General features: G+C 40.8%; 3 protein-coding genes and 1 long non-coding RNA gene across 8 annotated transcripts; 3 read left to right on the top strand and 1 right to left on the bottom strand.

The window, feature by feature from the left end:
- The first annotated feature begins 12 nt into the window (after nt 1-12).
- On the top strand, nt 13-7,071 carry tektl1 (tektin like 1). Of its 4 annotated transcripts, XM_056379711.1 has the most exons (8): nt 27-1,185; nt 1,939-2,223; nt 3,170-3,274; nt 4,267-4,417; nt 5,128-5,294; nt 5,377-5,472; nt 5,569-5,682; nt 6,886-7,071. In XM_056379711.1, the coding sequence occupies exons 1-8, from the start codon at nt 895-897 to the stop codon at nt 7,069-7,071; spliced, it is 1,395 nt and encodes a 464-aa protein (XP_056235686.1). In that variant the 5' UTR covers nt 27-894. The 4 variants fall into 4 exon arrangements, with proteins under 4 accessions (XP_056235683.1, XP_056235687.1, XP_056235686.1 ...); XM_056379708.1 differs by having other exon boundaries at nt 13-1,185; nt 5,377-5,682; XM_056379710.1 differs by having other exon boundaries at nt 114-1,185; nt 5,377-5,770; nt 6,886-7,020.
- Nucleotides 6,735-11,444, bottom strand: LOC130171645 (uncharacterized). Its single transcript, XR_008828183.1, has 5 exons — nt 11,176-11,444; nt 9,229-9,291; nt 8,399-8,437; nt 7,645-7,673; nt 6,735-7,115 (listed from the first exon to the last, which is right to left on the bottom strand). It is a non-coding gene; the product is annotated as an uncharacterized LOC130171645 (long non-coding RNA).
- Nucleotides 8,313-11,169, top strand: LOC130171644 (sperm acrosome membrane-associated protein 4-like). Its single transcript, XM_056379716.1, has 3 exons — nt 8,313-8,579; nt 9,187-9,306; nt 9,455-11,169. Exons 1-3 carry the CDS (start codon nt 8,528-8,530, stop codon nt 9,658-9,660), a joined length of 378 nt encoding a protein of 125 aa, XP_056235691.1. The 5' UTR covers nt 8,313-8,527; the 3' UTR covers nt 9,661-11,169.
- Nucleotides 11,445-11,502: 58 nt separating the features above from the next.
- On the top strand, nt 11,503-17,915 carry zp3d.2 (zona pellucida glycoprotein 3d tandem duplicate 2). 2 transcript variants are annotated; one of them, XM_056379707.1, is made up of 8 exons: nt 11,503-12,099; nt 13,984-14,099; nt 14,202-14,305; nt 15,036-15,210; nt 15,350-15,455; nt 15,623-15,708; nt 15,799-15,872; nt 16,597-17,915. In XM_056379707.1, the coding sequence occupies exons 1-8, from the start codon at nt 11,608-11,610 to the stop codon at nt 17,028-17,030; spliced, it is 1,587 nt and encodes a 528-aa protein (XP_056235682.1). In that variant the 5' UTR covers nt 11,503-11,607; the 3' UTR covers nt 17,031-17,915. The 2 variants fall into 2 exon arrangements, with proteins under 2 accessions (XP_056235682.1, XP_056235681.1); XM_056379706.1 differs by having other exon boundaries at nt 15,620-15,708.
- The last annotated feature ends 52 nt before the right edge of the window (nt 17,916-17,967 follow it).

The following is a 17,967-nucleotide window of genomic DNA, read 5'->3' as shown; positions in this document are numbered from 1 at the left end:
AATCGCTTTGTGTTTGAATTAGGGAACAAAACATGGCGTCATAGTTGCTGAATTTATCCAAAATTAACACAGAGTTCAAAAGTGAATTGATTGAAACTGCAGTTTGTGTTGTCACTTTCTCAACATCATCATCTTTAGCTTTCTCCCGCCGTTAGCAGCACCAAGTGAATTTTAGGCTCAGTGTTTGGACATTTCTCGCCAAAAGGCACTTTGGGAGTTGTAGTTAACCTCTCCCTCAGGAGTTTTCATGAACACAGGCTTGTATCCGTGAATGGAAAACTGAACCACCATAGGAGGCCACTAAGGGCCGTAGCAAGGCTTCACTTGCAAAGTGTCACTAAAACAGGCATGCACTGACTTCTAAGACTCAAAACAACCACAAAGAGAGACACGCACATACGGACATAAAACAACTACAGAAAAGGGCAAAACTACCACAAAGACTTTCCTCTTGCCTCTTGTGCTTTCTACCTGGGGGTCTTGCTCCTATACAGTAGGAGAGGTGTCTGTGCCCAGGGCCCCATTGTTTTAGAATCTGCCCATGCTTGTACCTTTCACTTTCCAGCAAAGAACCAGATATTTTCAGACACGGTTGTTCATCTTTTGTTCTGATGATTCACCTGGGAGAGTTTCATGCTGATCCTCCCTGTAAATGTGGTTCAGCATTAACATTGTCTGAGGGGAAAATGAACGTTAAAAGAAAAGTGCCCCCTGTCGTCTCCTTACTGTCCAATCACCAAACAGCTTTGAGTTTCTAGTTACTTCAGGAACTGTTGCTATGGAGCTAATACCAACAATTCATTCAAGTTTTCACCCTGGAGGCTTCACAGTGGCCTGGAGGGGTTTATCTAATTCAGAGAGATAACAGTTTAGGAGGAAACTACATGTCAAGGAATGCAGGTCCAGTCGGTTCTCCTCGGCTCTGTCACCGTCGGACCGCTGTCCTGGCGCGATGGGACGGTCCGCTCCATTCAGCGGGCGGAGCGCCTGGTGCGGCAGACTCGGGCCGGGCGGTCGGCGACTTGTAGCCGGACCCGGATCAGCAGCAGCGCCGCCGGTTTCACCCCGAAGCGCTCAGGCGGCACAGCGGAAACATCCGAAGATAAGATCCCAGAGGAGGAATGCGGAGAGGGTCGTGACTGCATCTGCGAAAACAAGATGTTGAGGCCCCAGACTACAGGAGCGGTGAGAAAAATACAGGGAGCGGTGGCAAGTGACAATGACAATGATAATGATAATATTACAAGTGTATCACAATCATTTAAAACTTTTATTTTCAGGTAAAGTTGAGATGAGGATCATGTAGCCAAGGTCACTGGTCCCCAACCTCCTGTTATGATCCTTAAATGAGTTCCTGGTGCATTTTCAGAGGTTCACCAGATGCTTTTGTCAGGTTACTTTTGTGTTCTTGAACAAAATAGTCAGAAAAAACAGCAACATCTGTCCTATAAAAGTTTTAATTTAAGACCCAAGTTGAGTTAAGAGAAGTTTTCATGGGAGGTTAAACGCACTTACAGTTAATTAATTTGGCTATGGAACATCTCAGAACAACTTCAACTTTTTATAAAGACAATAATGACTTTGTTTTGTACAGACAGCAGTGGCAGAAGTAATCATATCGTTTACTTAGAGTATTTATAACACTGCTAAAATTTATACTTCAGTGAAAATGCAAGTATCAGTAAACTATATTTATAGTATATGCGTAAAAGTTAAATATTCAAATATAGTTTTTCACATTAATCGTATTCATGGTTTAATAAAGTAATTATGTACTGTTAAATAGATGTAGTGTAGTAAAAAGTACAATATTTCCCTGAAATGTAGAGCAACATAAGTTGCATAAAAAAGAGAAACTCAAGTGAAGGGCAAGTAGTTCAAAGTTGTACCCCCCAATGTACTTCTATTTGGAAATTGCTATTTAACTTTCCTCTCAAGTTCCCCAGTGGGTCCCAGAGGACATCTGTGGCCCCATTCCCACCTACCAGCCTGCGTGAGCAGTGTGCTGGAGCCAGCGTCGCGGTGGCCGGTGAGTACATGCGGAGGGTGCGGGAGGTGGAGGGCCAGCTGCGCAGGCAGGCCGGCAAGGTGACCCAGGAGGGGATGAAGCTGGAGAGGGAGAGGGGTCACCTGGAGAGGATGCTGCGCAGCCTCAGGACTGATCTGACCGTCAACAGGAGGAGCTCAGAGGGGAGGACCAGGAGGCCATCCACTGCTGAGACGGTAAGTTTACATAACTCGGCCGTTATCGGTTTGAACAGAGCAGCAAATCACACAACATAAACAGCGAGTCTTGTATCCACTTTGCTGCAGCTATAGATTACAGCTACAGATTTCTTTTGACCCAGCGTGCTCTTATCAGGATGCTCTCCACACATGGGCAGATGAGACTATAGACCCCTGGGCACACACATGTAAAAGGTCCCCCACCCCTCCTGTATAGAAGCAAGTCCCTCAGACTGAAAGAGATGACAAAATATGTCAATAGTCCCTTCAAACAGAGGCTCTACCTGACCCTGGTGGGCCCATTAAGTCCGTCCATCCATGTCTCCTATGTGCTTTGTTCTTTGGGCCACGGTGTGATAAATACAGTCATATGACCAGATGCTCCATGAGGGAAACACTGAATCATTAATCACTTCAGGGCTTGTTGTTGTTGTTTGGTTCTGACCATCTCATGGAGAAGAAACACCAAAGAGAGAATTTCTCCACAGAGATCAACTGTGGAGTTTGAGTCGGACCACAAGGACAATGTTCTGACACTTGGCTGTTGTCTCAGGTGTTTTCAACTTTCGGTCTGAACCACTTCTAGTTTTGGACATTTTGAATTAATCTGAAGAAAAGATTAACTCTGACAATATTTAGTTTATTTTCTGCACAGCAGCACAGCACAGGACTTGTTTTTAGAGATTTTACCTATAGAAGCATATAAGTTCGAAAACTTCCATCAAATTTAGTTCAAATCCTAAAAACCTCTAACATTATGAAATCATCTTTAAATCCTTTCAATAATAACTGAAATACAGTATGTTACGATTTTACCATTAAGACCTAATGCAACACCAGATATGTAAATGATATGTAAAGGATTAACCCATTAAGTTCAGTGTTGTGAACTGAATTCGTCAGGAGAAGAGATGCGTTCGCTGACAGGTCTGCTGCGTTGCAGGAGAGAGATGGTGCTGATTACTTGCTGTTGTGTGAGAGAAGAGAGCTGGCCGAGTTGAAACAAGATCTGGAGGGAGCACTGACAAACACACTCACCCAGCTACAGGTGATTTACAGCGCCACTGTTCTGTCTTCATCAGCTGACTTGTTTTACTTTAAAGTTCCACCCCCCACCCGACTCCGTCTCTGTTTCTTTCTGTTCTCTCCAATTCCACTTGACCATCCATGTGATTTAGTGGCTAACGGAAGAAAAGCAACACCCCTGAAGCCTCCATGCATGAATAGTCCCCACCCTTCTCTCATCATCACTTGATTCTCGATTGATCACTCGATTTTTGGTTGTTGTTGTTGTTGTTTCTTTTGTTTTTTTGTTGTTTTTTTTGAAGAAAATACTTAAGTGCTAATTTTAAAAAAAATAAAGGCCTGCGGCCAGTTGCACAAAACACCTCATGTTTTCTACTTAAGTATAACGCTTAAGGTTTTATTTCTCTGTCACTGAGGGAGTTACTAAAGGGTGTTGCACAAAATCTCTTAAAAGGTTTCCTTAGTGAAGGAGTAATTTACGGCAGTGAAAGAGATTTTAAAGCAGTATAATTCTACAGTTTCCATGGAAACCGTTTGTTTGGGAAGACAGCAACATTAGAAGAGTGCGCTGCTCTCTCATCCTCCTGTAGTTTTGACGGGAACTTCAGCAGACGGTCAGAGAGTTTAAACTCAGTGAGTGACCCGGCACACTGTTCACCTGTGGACATGAAACACCTGGACTCTACCTGACCAGACAGATCATGTGACATAAAACCATAGAGCTCATCAAGCTGTGGAAAGTAGAGTTATCCAACTCTAGACAGTCAGACAAAGGTGTTTTGTGCAACCGTTATTATTTCAAGGAAAATCTTAACTCAAGGTGTTATGGCAACTGGCCCCAGGGATACCAGGCACTTAACTGTGAGGATGTTGTTTGCCACTGTGGCGCTTTGAGGTAAATATTAATGTAATAATGGCAAAATTAATGAAAATAATCTGCACATTAATCAGTAATGGAAATAATGATAAGTTGCAGCTCCACTGTGACATAAGTCCCTCATCTGTCTCTTCCAGGCCCTGGGTCAGAGCAGCAGACGGCTGCTGGACTGTGCCAGTGAAAGGGCTCGTGTCCTGGAGCTGCTGCCGCACAGCGGTTCTGCTGGAGGACATGGCAACGCTGCCCAGACCTTCACCAAAACTGACGCCATCAGCCCCTTTACACCAGGTACACCCAGGACAGAAAGTAAAACTGTATCAGTCCCTGCAGGGAGTCATGCTGTTGCAGCAGGAAAAGCAGCTCCCAAGAGCAAAAAACGTGTCCAAAAAATGGAACTAGTAAAATTGAAAGAGGTACGATGTGGAATTATGGATTCAATATGAAAATATCTGTATTTGCAGAGTATGAAACTGAAGAAACTAGTTTACTGCAGTATTCATATGTTTTAATGTGCACAGAATATACAAGAAATATTGTGGCCATGTAGACTAGTATTAACAGGCATGCTAGCAGCTGTGTAAGCCTGTATTTATGCACAATGGTGCTTTGAGCTAAATGCTAACGCAAACACACCCATGATGAAAATGCTAACATGATGGTGTTAAGCAGGCACAATGTCTGCCAAATTCCATGGCAGTCCAATTGAAATGTAAATTTCAGAGTAACTACTGTACTACCAATGTACAGGAGCAAATATATGTGCATTATTACTGCAGTATCTCTTCTGCTTACACTGTCACTGTCTGTCACTTACACATCACCAACTTACTACTCAAGTAAAACAGTTATAGTTCTGTAAAAATTAAATGGTATGAGACGCAGATGTGTTAAAAGCTCACTGTCCTTTTGACCTAAGAAAATAAAGCAGTCCAGCATGGCTTGTTTAAATGAAACAGATAAAAGGTCATTTTTTCCATCACTGGTTTGTCCTCCTGCAGTGTGTAAACAGGTTTTAGAGTCGTCGACTTTGACAGTCAACCAGTCACTGCTACTGAGGGAAAACATCAGACGGATGCTGACCAACGCCATCGCCAGGCAGAAAGTTGCTCACTGTACCGTCAACGATGGCCTGGTGAAGAAAATCGCAGAGACAGTCGGTCTGCAGGTAAACACGAACACGACCACGTGTGAAACATCTGCATGCGGCACAGAAATTTGAGTTTTTCTTTTCATTCTGTCTTTCGCAGCAAAACCTGACTGTGATGTCTGCAGCCGCCCGACAGGCCATGTTTCGCAAGCAGAGGCAAATAAACTGCATTCGTCACAGCCACGGCAGAGCGCAGGTTAGCGTGCATGTGGAACAGGATCAGGGACTTTGTTTGCGATTCAGTGACAGTTTCCACAAGGTGATGTTTTCCCTTGTGTTATTCTGTTCACAGGGTCCAGAGTACAGTGGCGATATACTGTCCAGAGAGAAACTCAACAGGCCTCTGGTGCAGGTTTATCAGAGACACCCGGGCACGCAGTTACCTGAAGCTGCTCATCTCATACAGGTGTTTACTTCCTCCAAAATGTCAAATACACTCATAAATGAAGGCGACAGTGACATTTGGCTTCCACCACGTTCTGCTTCATACTTCAGTAAGAGGTTCTGCCCCATAACTAATGGTTTTATTAATTCTTAACTAATCATTTATTAATGCTTTATAGATCAGTAATAACCCATTTGGCTGGTGTACATCGTTTTCTTGTGCTTGCTTGCTGTATCTTGCTGCTCTTAAATAAATGAGGACGAATCCTCCAATAGTTCAAACACCTTTTGTTCCCTACCACCAGCTCCTCAGGGAAACATCTGGCTATTCAGCTGCTAAAAGCTCCACTAAGAGCTACTAACTCAGCCTGTCTGCTCTTGAATGCTGCATTTTATCAGAGCTTTTTCCACCAAAAACAGCAGCAGGCAATGATACTGATGATGAGAGTGGTGGGACTGAACCAAACTAAAACAATGCGCTAAGCGACAAGGGAGCTGCAGAGCTGGGTGATAACTCTCTGCAGGCTTGTCACTCACAGCAACACCTTTTACATTACAGAGCTGTCTGACCCTGTGATAAGTTTACTACAGCAGCCCAATTTATTTTTTCACATCCTGCCAACCTCATATTCGGTCTTAGCAATGATTTGTTACTGATCTATAAAGTTTTAATAAATTATTTATGAACCATGAGCTAGTATGCCTTATTACACAGTGGAACCAACGTTTGAAAACATTCCCAAATAAACTGATAAAGGTATTATTGTGTTAGATTGCGCTCACACTACTGCAGACAACAATCTGCATTATTAATCTAAAACAAACCAAAACTGGGACTTGTCTCCTGATACCACCATGACGCATGATAAGGGCTGTTAAAGAAGACACCCAGAAACATACACTGATCTGAATACAGGTAATAACAGAAAACAAACAAGGTGTGGAGTAGAGGTTCATCCTTCCACTGCATCTTTAAACATAGCTAGAGAGGTATATTTAAGAAAAGTTTCCTTTCATATAAGATAGTAGGACCTTCTCTCCTCGTGTGAAAATAAAGATTATAGACAAACAAACTGTAAACCAGAGCACCTTCATATTCAAATAATATAAGCATGTATGCTGTGTGTATTGGCAGATGTTCACACCATATGTTTTAAAAAAAGCATTCAGTGGTTTAACACTGAATCAGAAATCAGGCTTAATGTGTTTCCTGTGTGTCTCTCAGAGCAGTGCGGTGCTGAAGCAATGTCTAATGTCCTCTGAGGCTGAGCTGGCGAGGCTGCAGCACGCCTGTCTGCAACTGCTGGATGACCTGCACGGCAAGAGAGCAGCAGTGCGAGTGGACGCAGGTGTCGTCCGCATGAGGCGTCAGCAGGTCGACAAGCGAGCCGTGCCTTCTTTCCTCCAGTAGGGGGCGTCCAGAGGCCAACTCTCCTTGTCTTGTGTTGAGTAGAGCTGCAGCAGGGAGAGAGAGATGATAGCCTTAATTTGACTGTGGTGAGAATTGAAAGCAGCTGTGTACAAAAAGTTCTGGTTCATGAAGGTCAGAATAGAATAAAAGCTGCACTATATGGCCAAAAGTATAAAGACACCCTGGTCATTTATTCCTGTTTATTCCAGTTTAGAGAAGGCCCTTTCATGTTTCAGTTCACACCCCCCCCCTCCCCTTTGTGCAATAACATTTCAAACACTGATATTTAATAAAAGTTAAAACAAAGTGCGGGACTCTTCTGTTGAAAACTTCACACTTCTTGGTCAGAAAGAGAGAGAGCGAGAGAGAGAGAGCACAGCCAAAAATCTGACAATAGGTCAAAGCTTTATTGAGTCACCGTCGATAAACGCAGTCAAGTATTAGAAAATCACCTTTCATGGCCTGTATTAATTATGTGACTGACCCCGGCCAACTGTTTTTTTTTTTCCCTGTCTTAAAAGAAATGCCAGATTTATTTGCAGTTTCACTGTGGTCTAATTAGGTCATCTTTACCGTGGTAGGAACAAGGGCCTCTTGTATGGCTGAAAAATAGAAACAGAGAGAAAGAGTGGACAGAGATGAAGTGGTGTCTAATATGATTATCTTATCTAACAATATTACCGCCATTCCTCACTGAAAACTATACATTTTCTTATAAAACTAAGGTATTAGAGTTTATTTTAACATAAACCGACAAGCCGCCTTTTTCTGTGTACCAAAACAGCCTTAAAAGACCTGTGTATTCAACATCTTTTTTCCATATAGTTAAAAACCATGGCACTGTCCCTACTTCTAGTCATGGGACTGCAGGTCACTTGACAGCACTCCCACCAAACTCAACGTCTTTCATTAGGAACTAAGACATGATTTAATAAACCTGCCCTGTTTCACCTTAATACAGGCAACGTGTCTTATCACTCTGTTTAAAAAAGCATGGCATAAGACATAAAATGACAATTTGTATATCGATTTTATACTGGAGTGTTGTTTCCTAACAAAGCTCCATTGATTCTCTTAAATCTGAATGGGGCCATTCTCTGTAGGAAGGCGAGCCCAGGCAGCACTGAAAAAATCATTGCTGTCACCGGGAAGCTAACAGCCTAATTGAATCATATGGATTGGGGTGTGGAGATTCTTGGAGTTAATTAACAGAATATCTAGAGAAAGCAGAAGAGATTTACCTTCAGATCTCTGCAGCTGGGCCGCATGAGGAAGCCAAGAAAGCCTGGATAAAGCTGACTGGAATCTTTAAAAAACAAGACTTTACCAGGTTTCTTGTGTTCAAGATGAAGACGGATGGTTTCTTCTAGAAGATAAAAAAGAAAGAGACGACATTAAGAGCTGAAGAATCGAACCACAAGAGCATTTTCCCCCTTTGAGACAGAAACAGTCAGTAATGTTGAAGCTGGTTTGTCCTCTGCTTCTCCTCTGTTTACTTCCAGCTGTGGGTAAGGGAACAAAACATAAGACTGTGTGTTCACTTGTGTATATGAGTACAAAAGATGCATGCTGTTGCCAACAGAAACACTTTGGGTTTTGCAGCTAAGAGGGATGCAACTAAAGATTATTTTGATTATTTTGATCTGCCAATTATTTTCTCAACTGATTAACTGTTTGGTCGATCAGATGTTAGAAAATAGTGAAAAAAAGAAGTTTCCGTGATGTAAACGGAAACAGGCTAATCTTCACATTTGATGAAACAAAGCAAATTTCTAGCATTTTAGTTTGAAAAATGACCCGGACAATTAATCAATTATCAAATAGTTGCCAATGTATCACCTTTTAAATTTCAACTTATTTTACTTCCATAATAATTATACAATTGTAGAAGCAAATACCACCAATTCTAATGATACAATATTAAATGAGCTCATCAATTACAAAACATTAACGCTTGAGAATTTTGTTGCCTGTTTTTAAATTCAGAGCAATGGATGGTACAGTTTCTGTCCTTCTCATCGTGTCTTGCATCAGAATTACTATATCTCTCACAATCCTCTGCAAAAGACTATTAAAAGTCATTGTGTGGTTTTAATCAACATATCTGTCTTGTAGTTCCCCTCTTCTGTTACACTTGTGTCTTTCCTGCCATCTCACCTCTGGACTGCATCAGATTTCCTCTCAAGTGTCCACCCGGGCAGCTCTGTCTGTCCAGCAGAGCTGTGGGCATGAAAGGTGAGGGCGTGTCAAGTCACTGAGCAAAATTTAAATGAATCAAAACTGAGAAAAAGAAGTGAGAAAGGCTGAGCGCGGAGGGAGTCGTGTCAGTGCGGTTTGTTTTGTGTGTGCGACTCTTCAACTGATGTTTCTACTGAACTTTCAGGAGACTTCCATGTGGTGCTGTATGAGAAGAGCTGCGTCCTGCCCGCCCTGTGTGGACTCACGGGTGAAAAATATGCCATGGGACTCAACTTCACCTTCACCAATGAATGCTGCAACACACACCTGTGCAACGGAGCCGCAACACCTGCTGCCCCCTACTGGACTGGCACATTACTCACACTCCTTATTTCATACTCACTTTGGTGAATAGAAAAATATTAAAGCAATTTGAAAGAAGTAGTTTGTCATGCATGCTTTGGAGTTGCCTTTTCTGCCCTCTAATAGACTGACATTGTACTCAGTTCCCTTTAAGTACATGTGCACTAATCTGTGCTAAACCAAGGTTTGCTGTAAAGCTGTAAAATTCGATTTTTCTCTGATTATTGTTAAAAAAAAACCTCTAAACACATAATTTTCCCGGCTGCAGAACTGTTTGTGGAGGGGAGGGTGTAACCTCTGTTTCCATTTTTAGTATTTTTATACAAACTGTGATAAAATAAACTACCTCTATCCACTTATCAGTCAACTTCATTCAAGGACGCCCAAATCACAAGTTTGTCTGATAGGTTTTTACAATCTGTATGTAAATATGTGCACACTGTTTTATTCACCCTTCATCTTAAAATCCTCCATGAAAAAAGGAAAAACTCCACCAGACAGTGGCAGCAGTAATTCAACATAACACAATAACATAATGTAAGTTTGAGTGAATCCATGGAGACTGGGAATGCAACTAACTATTTGCTCACTGATTAATGACCTAATTATTTATTTATTCCATGAAATGTAAACAAGTAGTGAAAAGTGCCTGTTGAAACTTCCCACAGCCCAAAGGTGTCATCTTAAAAGTGCTTTATCTGTCAGTTCATTTCATAAAACTATCACCTGTGACAGAGAAAAGTAGCAAAAACCAGCAAATGTTTGAAATTTTTTGCTTGAAAAGTGGCTGAAACAATAAATGAATTATCAAAACAGATGATCAAGTGACTCATTACAGCTCTTAGCTGAAACAGTATCACTCAGGCTATGTGGTGGAGAATGTATTATCATCTACATGGCCAGAGTGAAAGCTTTGCTTGGGAACCTCCACACCCGACCCGACCCGACCTGACCTGTACATTACATACGGTGTTTTCATTAAGCTTTACCAAGAAAAAAAAAAAAAAGACAGGTGTAGTTTCTTGGGAAGCATTAGCTTCATATGTGCATGGTAATAAGATTGAACACATGCAAAGAATATGTGTAGTATACAAACTAAAAAAACTAATGTTTATTGATTTAAATTGATAAAGAAGGTATCTGTGCCCCATTACACCTTTTAAAAGCAACACACTGTAATGTGTGTTTTTAGTTATGTGTCCTCCTAATAACATTACTTCTAGCTCCGTTACATTAAATAGTCCAGTTGGCCATATGCTGTGTATAAAGATAAATAAACATATAAAATAAATAATGAATATTTTTATCTCTGCCAGTGAATATGCACTAGGGTGCTGAAATTGGCACACCTACAGGGAGAGGTGCCATTATTGATGTTATAAGCTCCACTTGTGCTTTTCTTGAAATGAAACGGGTGCGTCAATTTTACTCGTTAAACTGGGATAAATCTGAAAATACACCTGGTAATAAGCAGAACAACCTGCGTCAAAACCTCGTCATACTTCGATTATATCTAAACAAACAGACATGGTATACAGATTTTTAGAAAAAGTGTGACTTAACTGTCTTCGATGTCTATCGTGAATAAAGAAAAAAGACGCTCCTTATGTCTCCAGAACTTGCCTTAGGAATCATCACGTTTTGAAGTTTTCTTCATTGTCAAAGTAATTCATTAATAGTAATCAATGCAGAAAATGGTAAATAGCAAACGGGTACCGCCAGTAGATACTTCGGCGTACTTCACTTTTCCAAAATATAATCAAATACAGGTTAAAATCGTGTCTCTAATTGTAGTAGTCTACAGCGGAAATCAGTGGACTACTTTTGCCACGATTGGGCGGGTCCTCGGCTCTGATTGGGGCTTTTTGTCAGTCAATCCGGCAACACCGTCACCACCAGGTGCTGTTGATTTGGCCCAAACGAAAGAGCACATCATCAGTGGTTATATTCGTTACTTAGGTTTGATTAAATGAAAATTTAAAAAAACAGTTTAAAATGTTTTATATGGTTTACCTTTCAATGTTTGTTATTTTACCGCTGTTGGCCCCCGCGGATGGAGAAGCGCTGCTGAGGCTGAAGACTTTAAACCAAACAACCCGGTTGATGACAAAAGTTTCCCGGAGAGACACACCGATTCTGCCGCCGCCGTACCTCCATCTTCCCATGTTTGTGGACTCAAGCCTCCCGCTGGTGGAGAAGGAGCATTTCTCTCCAGCCAGAGGCACCGGCCAGGAGCCTCTACCTGAGCCCGTCCGGGAGATCCTGATTCCGGTTCGGCCGGTCAGCACCAGTCCGCCCAGTGTTTCGGGTGATTCTGTGAGGACTTCGTGCAAGCTGGAGAAAATGCATGTGCAGGTGCAGAGGAGCATGTTGGGCGCCGGTGAACCGCACACTCGGCTCAAACTTGGGACATGCCAAGCCAGTAAATCTACGAAGGCTCACCTTCACTTTGAATATGACTTCGGCAGGTGCGGAACCAAACGCACGGTGAGTTTTAACACACATCTCAACATCCATCAAATAGACTGACTCCAAATTTGGTACAAACATCCAATGGTTCCCAGAGGATGAATTGCACTGACTTCCATGATATCATGCCACCGTTAGCGTGGCCATTAACCTCTTAAAGGGCCCAAGGGCAAAGATTTGTTTTTGGGGTCCTATTGATCCCCACAAGGCACCCAGAAACTACTCTAGACCTGAAATGATCAGTAAATTAATCAATTGACAAAAACATGAAATGGCAAAAATGTAGATAATTTATTATTGAAGTCATTTTTAAGCAAAATGCCTGAACTTAACTGTGTATTTGCTATTTCAGTTTTCTATGATGGCAAACTGTTTTTTCATTGGACAGTCAATCAATTATTTATTCAAATAGGCCTAATTGATTATGAATATAATTGTGGAATAACCGGGGAATAACAGAGCCTGGGAAGCAATTTGATAAAACACAACTTTACAACAAATCAGTTCAATTTAATTGTGAACATGCAGCACTCTCTCCTAAAGTAGGAAACCAAAGGGAGATCCTTTAAAATGTGATGTATGATGAATTGAGCTATAGTGCTGTAAGGTAAAATGTTTGTGTAATTTCTTACACCAAAATTAGTGTTTGAAATCTAACGGAAAAATCTGGAAGAGACTTGTGAAGGGGAACACTACAAAGCTAGATTATGGGGTTAGAAAGGTAACTTGTATTCCCCCCACTGGTTGAAATTAATTTCAGCTGTATAACTGTAGTTATGTAAGCTGATGTAAGCGAGCCTTTGACTTGTTGTTTTTTAGACTATGGCCACATGCTTGTTCGGGCCCAGTATACACCAGTTCCACGACCGGAATCTGGTCCATATAAAGCATGATTGCCAGATACTACTTCCACATCTGGACCAATTCTGACGTTCAGGCGACATTCCTGAAGGAAGGTTCTGCGAAGGCGTTCGGTAACATCCAGGGCGAGTTTGTTGTTTTTATAATACAAGAGGTTATAATACGCCGTCCGACCATCGCTACGTTTTCAGGGCAGATTGGATGCTACAGAGAGTAGCTAGCTGGTTAGCATGCTAACTTCAATAGAAGAAAACAAGTGATAGGAACAACAGTTAACATTGTCGTTGCTTTCCACCGCTGGAGACGGCCTTTAGCGAGTAAAGGAAAGAAGTTTGATGAACGTTTCTTCTAAACTGGTAAGTAAACAGCTGTTAATGCTAACATTGGCTGTGTAGCAAAACCTACAAATGGCTCCTTTAATGTGAATCTAAAAAATGTCCTGTGAGGTCTTTGGAATAAACAAAATGTAATAGTAAAAAAAAAAAAAAAAAAAAGAAATGTGTTAGTCAGCATTAAATCATGTCCTACCTCAAGAATCCTCATAAATTCCAAATTTCACATGCTTCCACAACCCTCCACATATTTACATTACATTAGGATTAACTACAAACCTACCGAAGGGTCTGACAGCACACGATGCAGCCTCCATCTTTGTCAACTTTGTCATCTGTGTCTGGTTGTCTCTGTGGAGTATTACTGGAACTATATTGCACCTACATCATTTCACATCCCTGCTACGTTTTGGTTTTCATGGGACGGGAGGAACATGTTCACACGATCAGTGGAGGACGCTTCAAAATGGCCCACGAACTGTAGATGTCACAATCTGGTTCAGACATTGCTGCGACGTATATGTGCTTACTGGGAAATAATTTCAGTGGCAACAAATTCATGAGAAATGTGAGATTAATCAAATTATGTAGACCCCAATGATGTGTAAATAAACCTGGGGCTTTGATGAAGTCACCTCTGCTTCTAGGATGTTGTGATATGTTTGTGTAGACCAATCAATTAATTGATTTAGTTAGTTGTTTTTTGCAGATAAGTGATAACCAGGTGGCCTATTCAAACATACTGCAATATGATCCACCAAGGCTCCAAGGACCAATCAGGCGAGCTGTGCCCTTCACCCTACCTGTTTCATGTTATTATAACAGGTGAGATTTGAGCATTCTGCACCGCGTTCTTTCAATTTTACAACATCAAAATCGCATATTAACATAAAGATAAAAAAACAGACAATGTATTTAACTGTTTAGGTACCTGTACTCCTACAAAATTGGCTACACACCGAGGATTCGGATGCGCAAGATCTTCAAATCGATGAAGAACAGAGCAAAATTCATTCTGACTCCACGAAATGGTAAAAACCTACATATTATCAGGGTTAAATAAGGGTAGACTTTATTATCAGCTAATCCTGATTTCTATGGTTCTCAAAAGTCTTAAAAAGTCTAATTTGACAATTGATGAGATGATAATTTATCTTGATAGATGGCCTTAACCCTTGTAATGTTCCCATCAAGTAAAAGTATTTGGTTATTATTTATTATTATTATTATTAGTAGTAGTATCTGTTGACCACTAACAACATTAGCGTTTTTAAAGTAAATAAAAACAAACAAAAAAACCCCCAAATGGTTAAGCAAAAGTAAGCTTAGATTTGTCTTTAAGAAAAATGTAAATTCCTTGTCTTTTTGTGGACTAGAGCAATGTCTTAAACCGAATAAAAGACTTTTCACATTTGAAGATGAGTAAAAAATTTACTAAAAGTGATGTAAAAATGACAGAATTGTATTATATGCAGTGTAATCTTATTATAAGTTGCACTGTCCTGGTGTGAAATGGTTAATGTCCACATTCTGCTTAAATTTGGTTTTGTTGAATCATTATTACCATTATTCAACGTTATATGTCAATATGATAATCATATTTGTGCCTCAGGCTTTGAATTTCACTAAACCTTTCTCAAGTCTGAGTTCTTGTATTTATTTAAATTCAGGAAAACCTGGATTTCCTTGCATGCATGTTGTATTGGACTAGATTGAAACTGCTGCTGGTCTTGTTTCCTGCTTCCTTCTTCCCTCTTTCAGCTCAGTGGGAAAGACTTTCTCCGTCAGATCAGTACGCGCTTGGAAAGCCCATGTACTTTGAGGCCGAGGCTCCTTCCATGTCCCAGGACAAAAGACTGTACGTCCACTTGTGTTATGCGACTCCCGAGAAGTCCCACACCTCCACGCTTCAGTTTCCCATTGTGAAAAACTTTGGGTAATAAACACCTCACTGGCTGAATATCTTCAGATCTGTCCTCACTCAGTTTTTATTTAACAAATAAAGTTCTTGGATACAAAAACGTTGCAATAAATTAGAATACGTTATGGTTGACTTTTCTTTCCTCCTGATAAAGGTGTATGGTTGAAAGCAAGGACAATCATTCCAGTTTCATCCCATACAAAAACAATGCTGTGAGATTCTTTGTGGATGCCTTCATGTTCAAGGGAATGACGGACAAGGTGAGCAAGTTATTACATGTTATGTCTATGCTGTACTTTTAGGCATAGACGTTGTTTTTCTGCAGCCACGGCTGATTCCTTTGCCACAAATCATATTTTAACACAGTGCTAAAAGACTCTGAAGCATTTAACCTGTGACAAATCTTGACTTTGATCTCCTGTAGCAGCTCTACATGCACTGCACCATGTCTGTGGGCAGTTCTGTGCCCTCGCCTACAGCCAAGTCCTGCAACTACGACACAAAAGCAGGAAGGTGAGGGTTTATTTTTCTTGATGAAATCGAAGAATGAGAAATAAAAAGTTGATAAAATGGGGATCAGCTCTTCATCACCGTTTTTCTCAGATGGGTTGAGCTGTATGGATCAGACTCTGTGTGCACCTGCTGCGACTCCAGCTGTAGCTCTGCTGCATCTGCAGGTAAGTCATTGTTGCCCTCACCTCCAATAATAAAACTAATCCCATGTTATTAAAGCATAAAGCTGGAGAAATTCTGTACTGTCAACAAATCCCACGAAAAGACCAAAACAATGAACGAAACGGTGACATCGCCTTTATCCAAAGTGTGATGCAGCTTAATCCTCTGTGCCAAAGACTTCCATAGAAATACATTAGTGAGCCGCACTGACACACTGGGTAACATGTTTCCCTCTTTACAAAGGCATACATACACTCAGGGTCATCAAAATAAAAGGTGTGTGAGTTCGCAGCTCTGAATAGCCCCAATAAATGCACCATTTCACTCCTGACTCCTAATGTTATCTAAAACTACAGACCCCAGCTGATTCCGGGAAAAAAGAAAAAACCAAACAACATATTAGTGACCTGTTTGAAAAAGACTTGGTTGATTTACAAATAATACTTGTTTACTGTTATGATTAGTTAGAATATAGATGTAGCATTGTGGGACCTCACTGTGGCATTAGATATGTTTTTTCAGTTACATGTAAGAAATTTGAGACTTTTTAGTTAAGCAGTTTTATACCAATGTCTTGAGAAATTATTCCGGCTTCAAAAAGCTAACTAATACTATTCTAATGATTAGTTTTAACTTTCCATAAATGGGTATTTTTTTTTAATGTATTTTTTCTTTTAACAATTATTTCTGATTATGTTCTAATAACAAAAATTCACCATTTTCCAGTGACCAAGATGATCAGCAGCAGACCGTGGACAATAGAGCTGATAGCACCTAAAGTTAAACCCACCACAACCCCGAAGAGGAAGAAGGTTTCCACCACCACCACCACCACAACAACAACAACAACAACCACAACAACAACAACAACAGCACCAAAGCCAGAGAGGAGCAGAGAGGTCACTGAATGGAGCACAGCTTCACAGCCTGAAGCGATAGCAGTAACTCCCATAGGTAAGGCGGAGAACAAGGTGAAGGAGTTGGAGTGGCCCTTCGGAGGTGGAGGAGTGAAGTGGATTGAGGTGGAAGGTGAGGAGAGGCGGGTGAAGGGCTCTGCTGCTGTTGTGGAGGTGGAGGAGGAGGAGGAGGAGGAGGAAGAAGAGGTGGAGGTCACAGAAACTCACAGAATATTTGAAGAAATCTTTGATTTTGACAAATAAAGCTGACATGAACAGTGATAAGTTCAGCATGTGTGGCTTCATTACCCAGGATCTGATGAGCTAAAAGCAAGAATCCTGACATCTGTGTAAATGTTTTTTTTGTGCAGATGTGTTTTGTATGACCTGTTTGTAAAAGTAACTGGCACTAACGGTGGTACTAACTTTGTCATTTGCAACATTGAATCTTTATCGATCATCTCGATAAAGAAACGGTTCAGCATTTTGGAAATAAAGTTTATTCTCTTTCTTGCGGAGAGTTAGATGAGATGATTAATGTCACTCTTTTATCTGTTCATTATAAAGCTACGTTCAGTAGCCAGTTAGCTCAGCGGATTAAGATTAATAACAAGATCTTGCGTGTTAATTAGTGGGCTTTAGAGGCGCTGGTTTGTTAATTGATACAGATTGAGGCAAGCAGTTTACATCTGTTTTCAGTCTTAATGCTAAGCTAACTGCCGCTGGCTTTAGCTTAGTATAGAACAGACAGATATAATAGTTGTATCAGTCTTGAGTAGGTCAGCAGAATTAATCGAAATATGATCGAAATTGTAATATGGCCAAGTGCAATATCAAAATCGCAGGAGCTGCAATTTTTTTTGATAAAGGTAAAATGTGTCACAACGTTGTTGTACATTGTTAGCACTGTAAGCGTTGTGGTGCCACATTGATGCCCCCGTCTACAAATCATACTCTCCAGACGTAAAGGAACATGCTTGTTTGGTAAAATGTCCTGACAAAAATCTGAAACTCTGAAGTAAAACCTGTACTTATTTACTGTTTGCCTCTGATGATTCAGCACTCATTTAGACAAATTGGGTTTGAGCACACGGGTTCATTACTCAAGACTGATATAATTGGTGTGATTCATCTCATCTAAATCTTGGCAAGAAAATGAATAAACTATTCGTTTAACACACCACAAACTTTTAAAGTATTT

This window comes from Seriola aureovittata, chromosome 7 (genome assembly GCF_021018895.1).
Source record: "Seriola aureovittata isolate HTS-2021-v1 ecotype China chromosome 7, ASM2101889v1, whole genome shotgun sequence".
In the NCBI taxonomy this organism is placed as follows: Eukaryota; Metazoa; Chordata; class Actinopteri; order Carangiformes; family Carangidae; genus Seriola; species Seriola aureovittata.
Note: the sequence above shows the minus strand (reverse complement) of the source record. Positions and strands in the feature narration are given on the sequence as shown.

Coding starts and splice junctions, on each gene's coding strand:
- tektl1 (XM_056379708.1), top strand. CDS start 895: ATGCAGGTCCAGTCGGTTCTCCTCGGCTCTGTCACCGTCGGACCGCTG. Junction 4,418..5,127: donor CATCAGCCCCTTTACACCAG/GTACACCCAGGA, acceptor GTCCTCCTGCAG/TGTGTAAACAGGTTTTAGAG. Junction 5,295..5,376: donor CAGAGACAGTCGGTCTGCAG/GTAAACACGAAC, acceptor TGTCTTTCGCAG/CAAAACCTGACTGTGATGTC.
- LOC130171644 (XM_056379716.1), top strand. CDS start 8,528: ATGTTGAAGCTGGTTTGTCCTCTGCTTCTCCTCTGTTTACTTCCAGCT. Junction 8,580..9,186: donor CTGTTTACTTCCAGCTGTGG/GTAAGGGAACAA, acceptor TCTGTCTTGTAG/TTCCCCTCTTCTGTTACACT. Junction 9,307..9,454: donor CAGAGCTGTGGGCATGAAAG/GTGAGGGCGTGT, acceptor CTGAACTTTCAG/GAGACTTCCATGTGGTGCTG.
- zp3d.2 (XM_056379706.1), top strand. CDS start 11,608: ATGTTTTATATGGTTTACCTTTCAATGTTTGTTATTTTACCGCTGTTG. Junction 15,211..15,349: donor CCCATTGTGAAAAACTTTGG/GTAATAAACACC, acceptor CTCCTGATAAAG/GTGTATGGTTGAAAGCAAGG. Junction 15,873..16,596: donor TAGCTCTGCTGCATCTGCAG/GTAAGTCATTGT, acceptor ACCATTTTCCAG/TGACCAAGATGATCAGCAGC.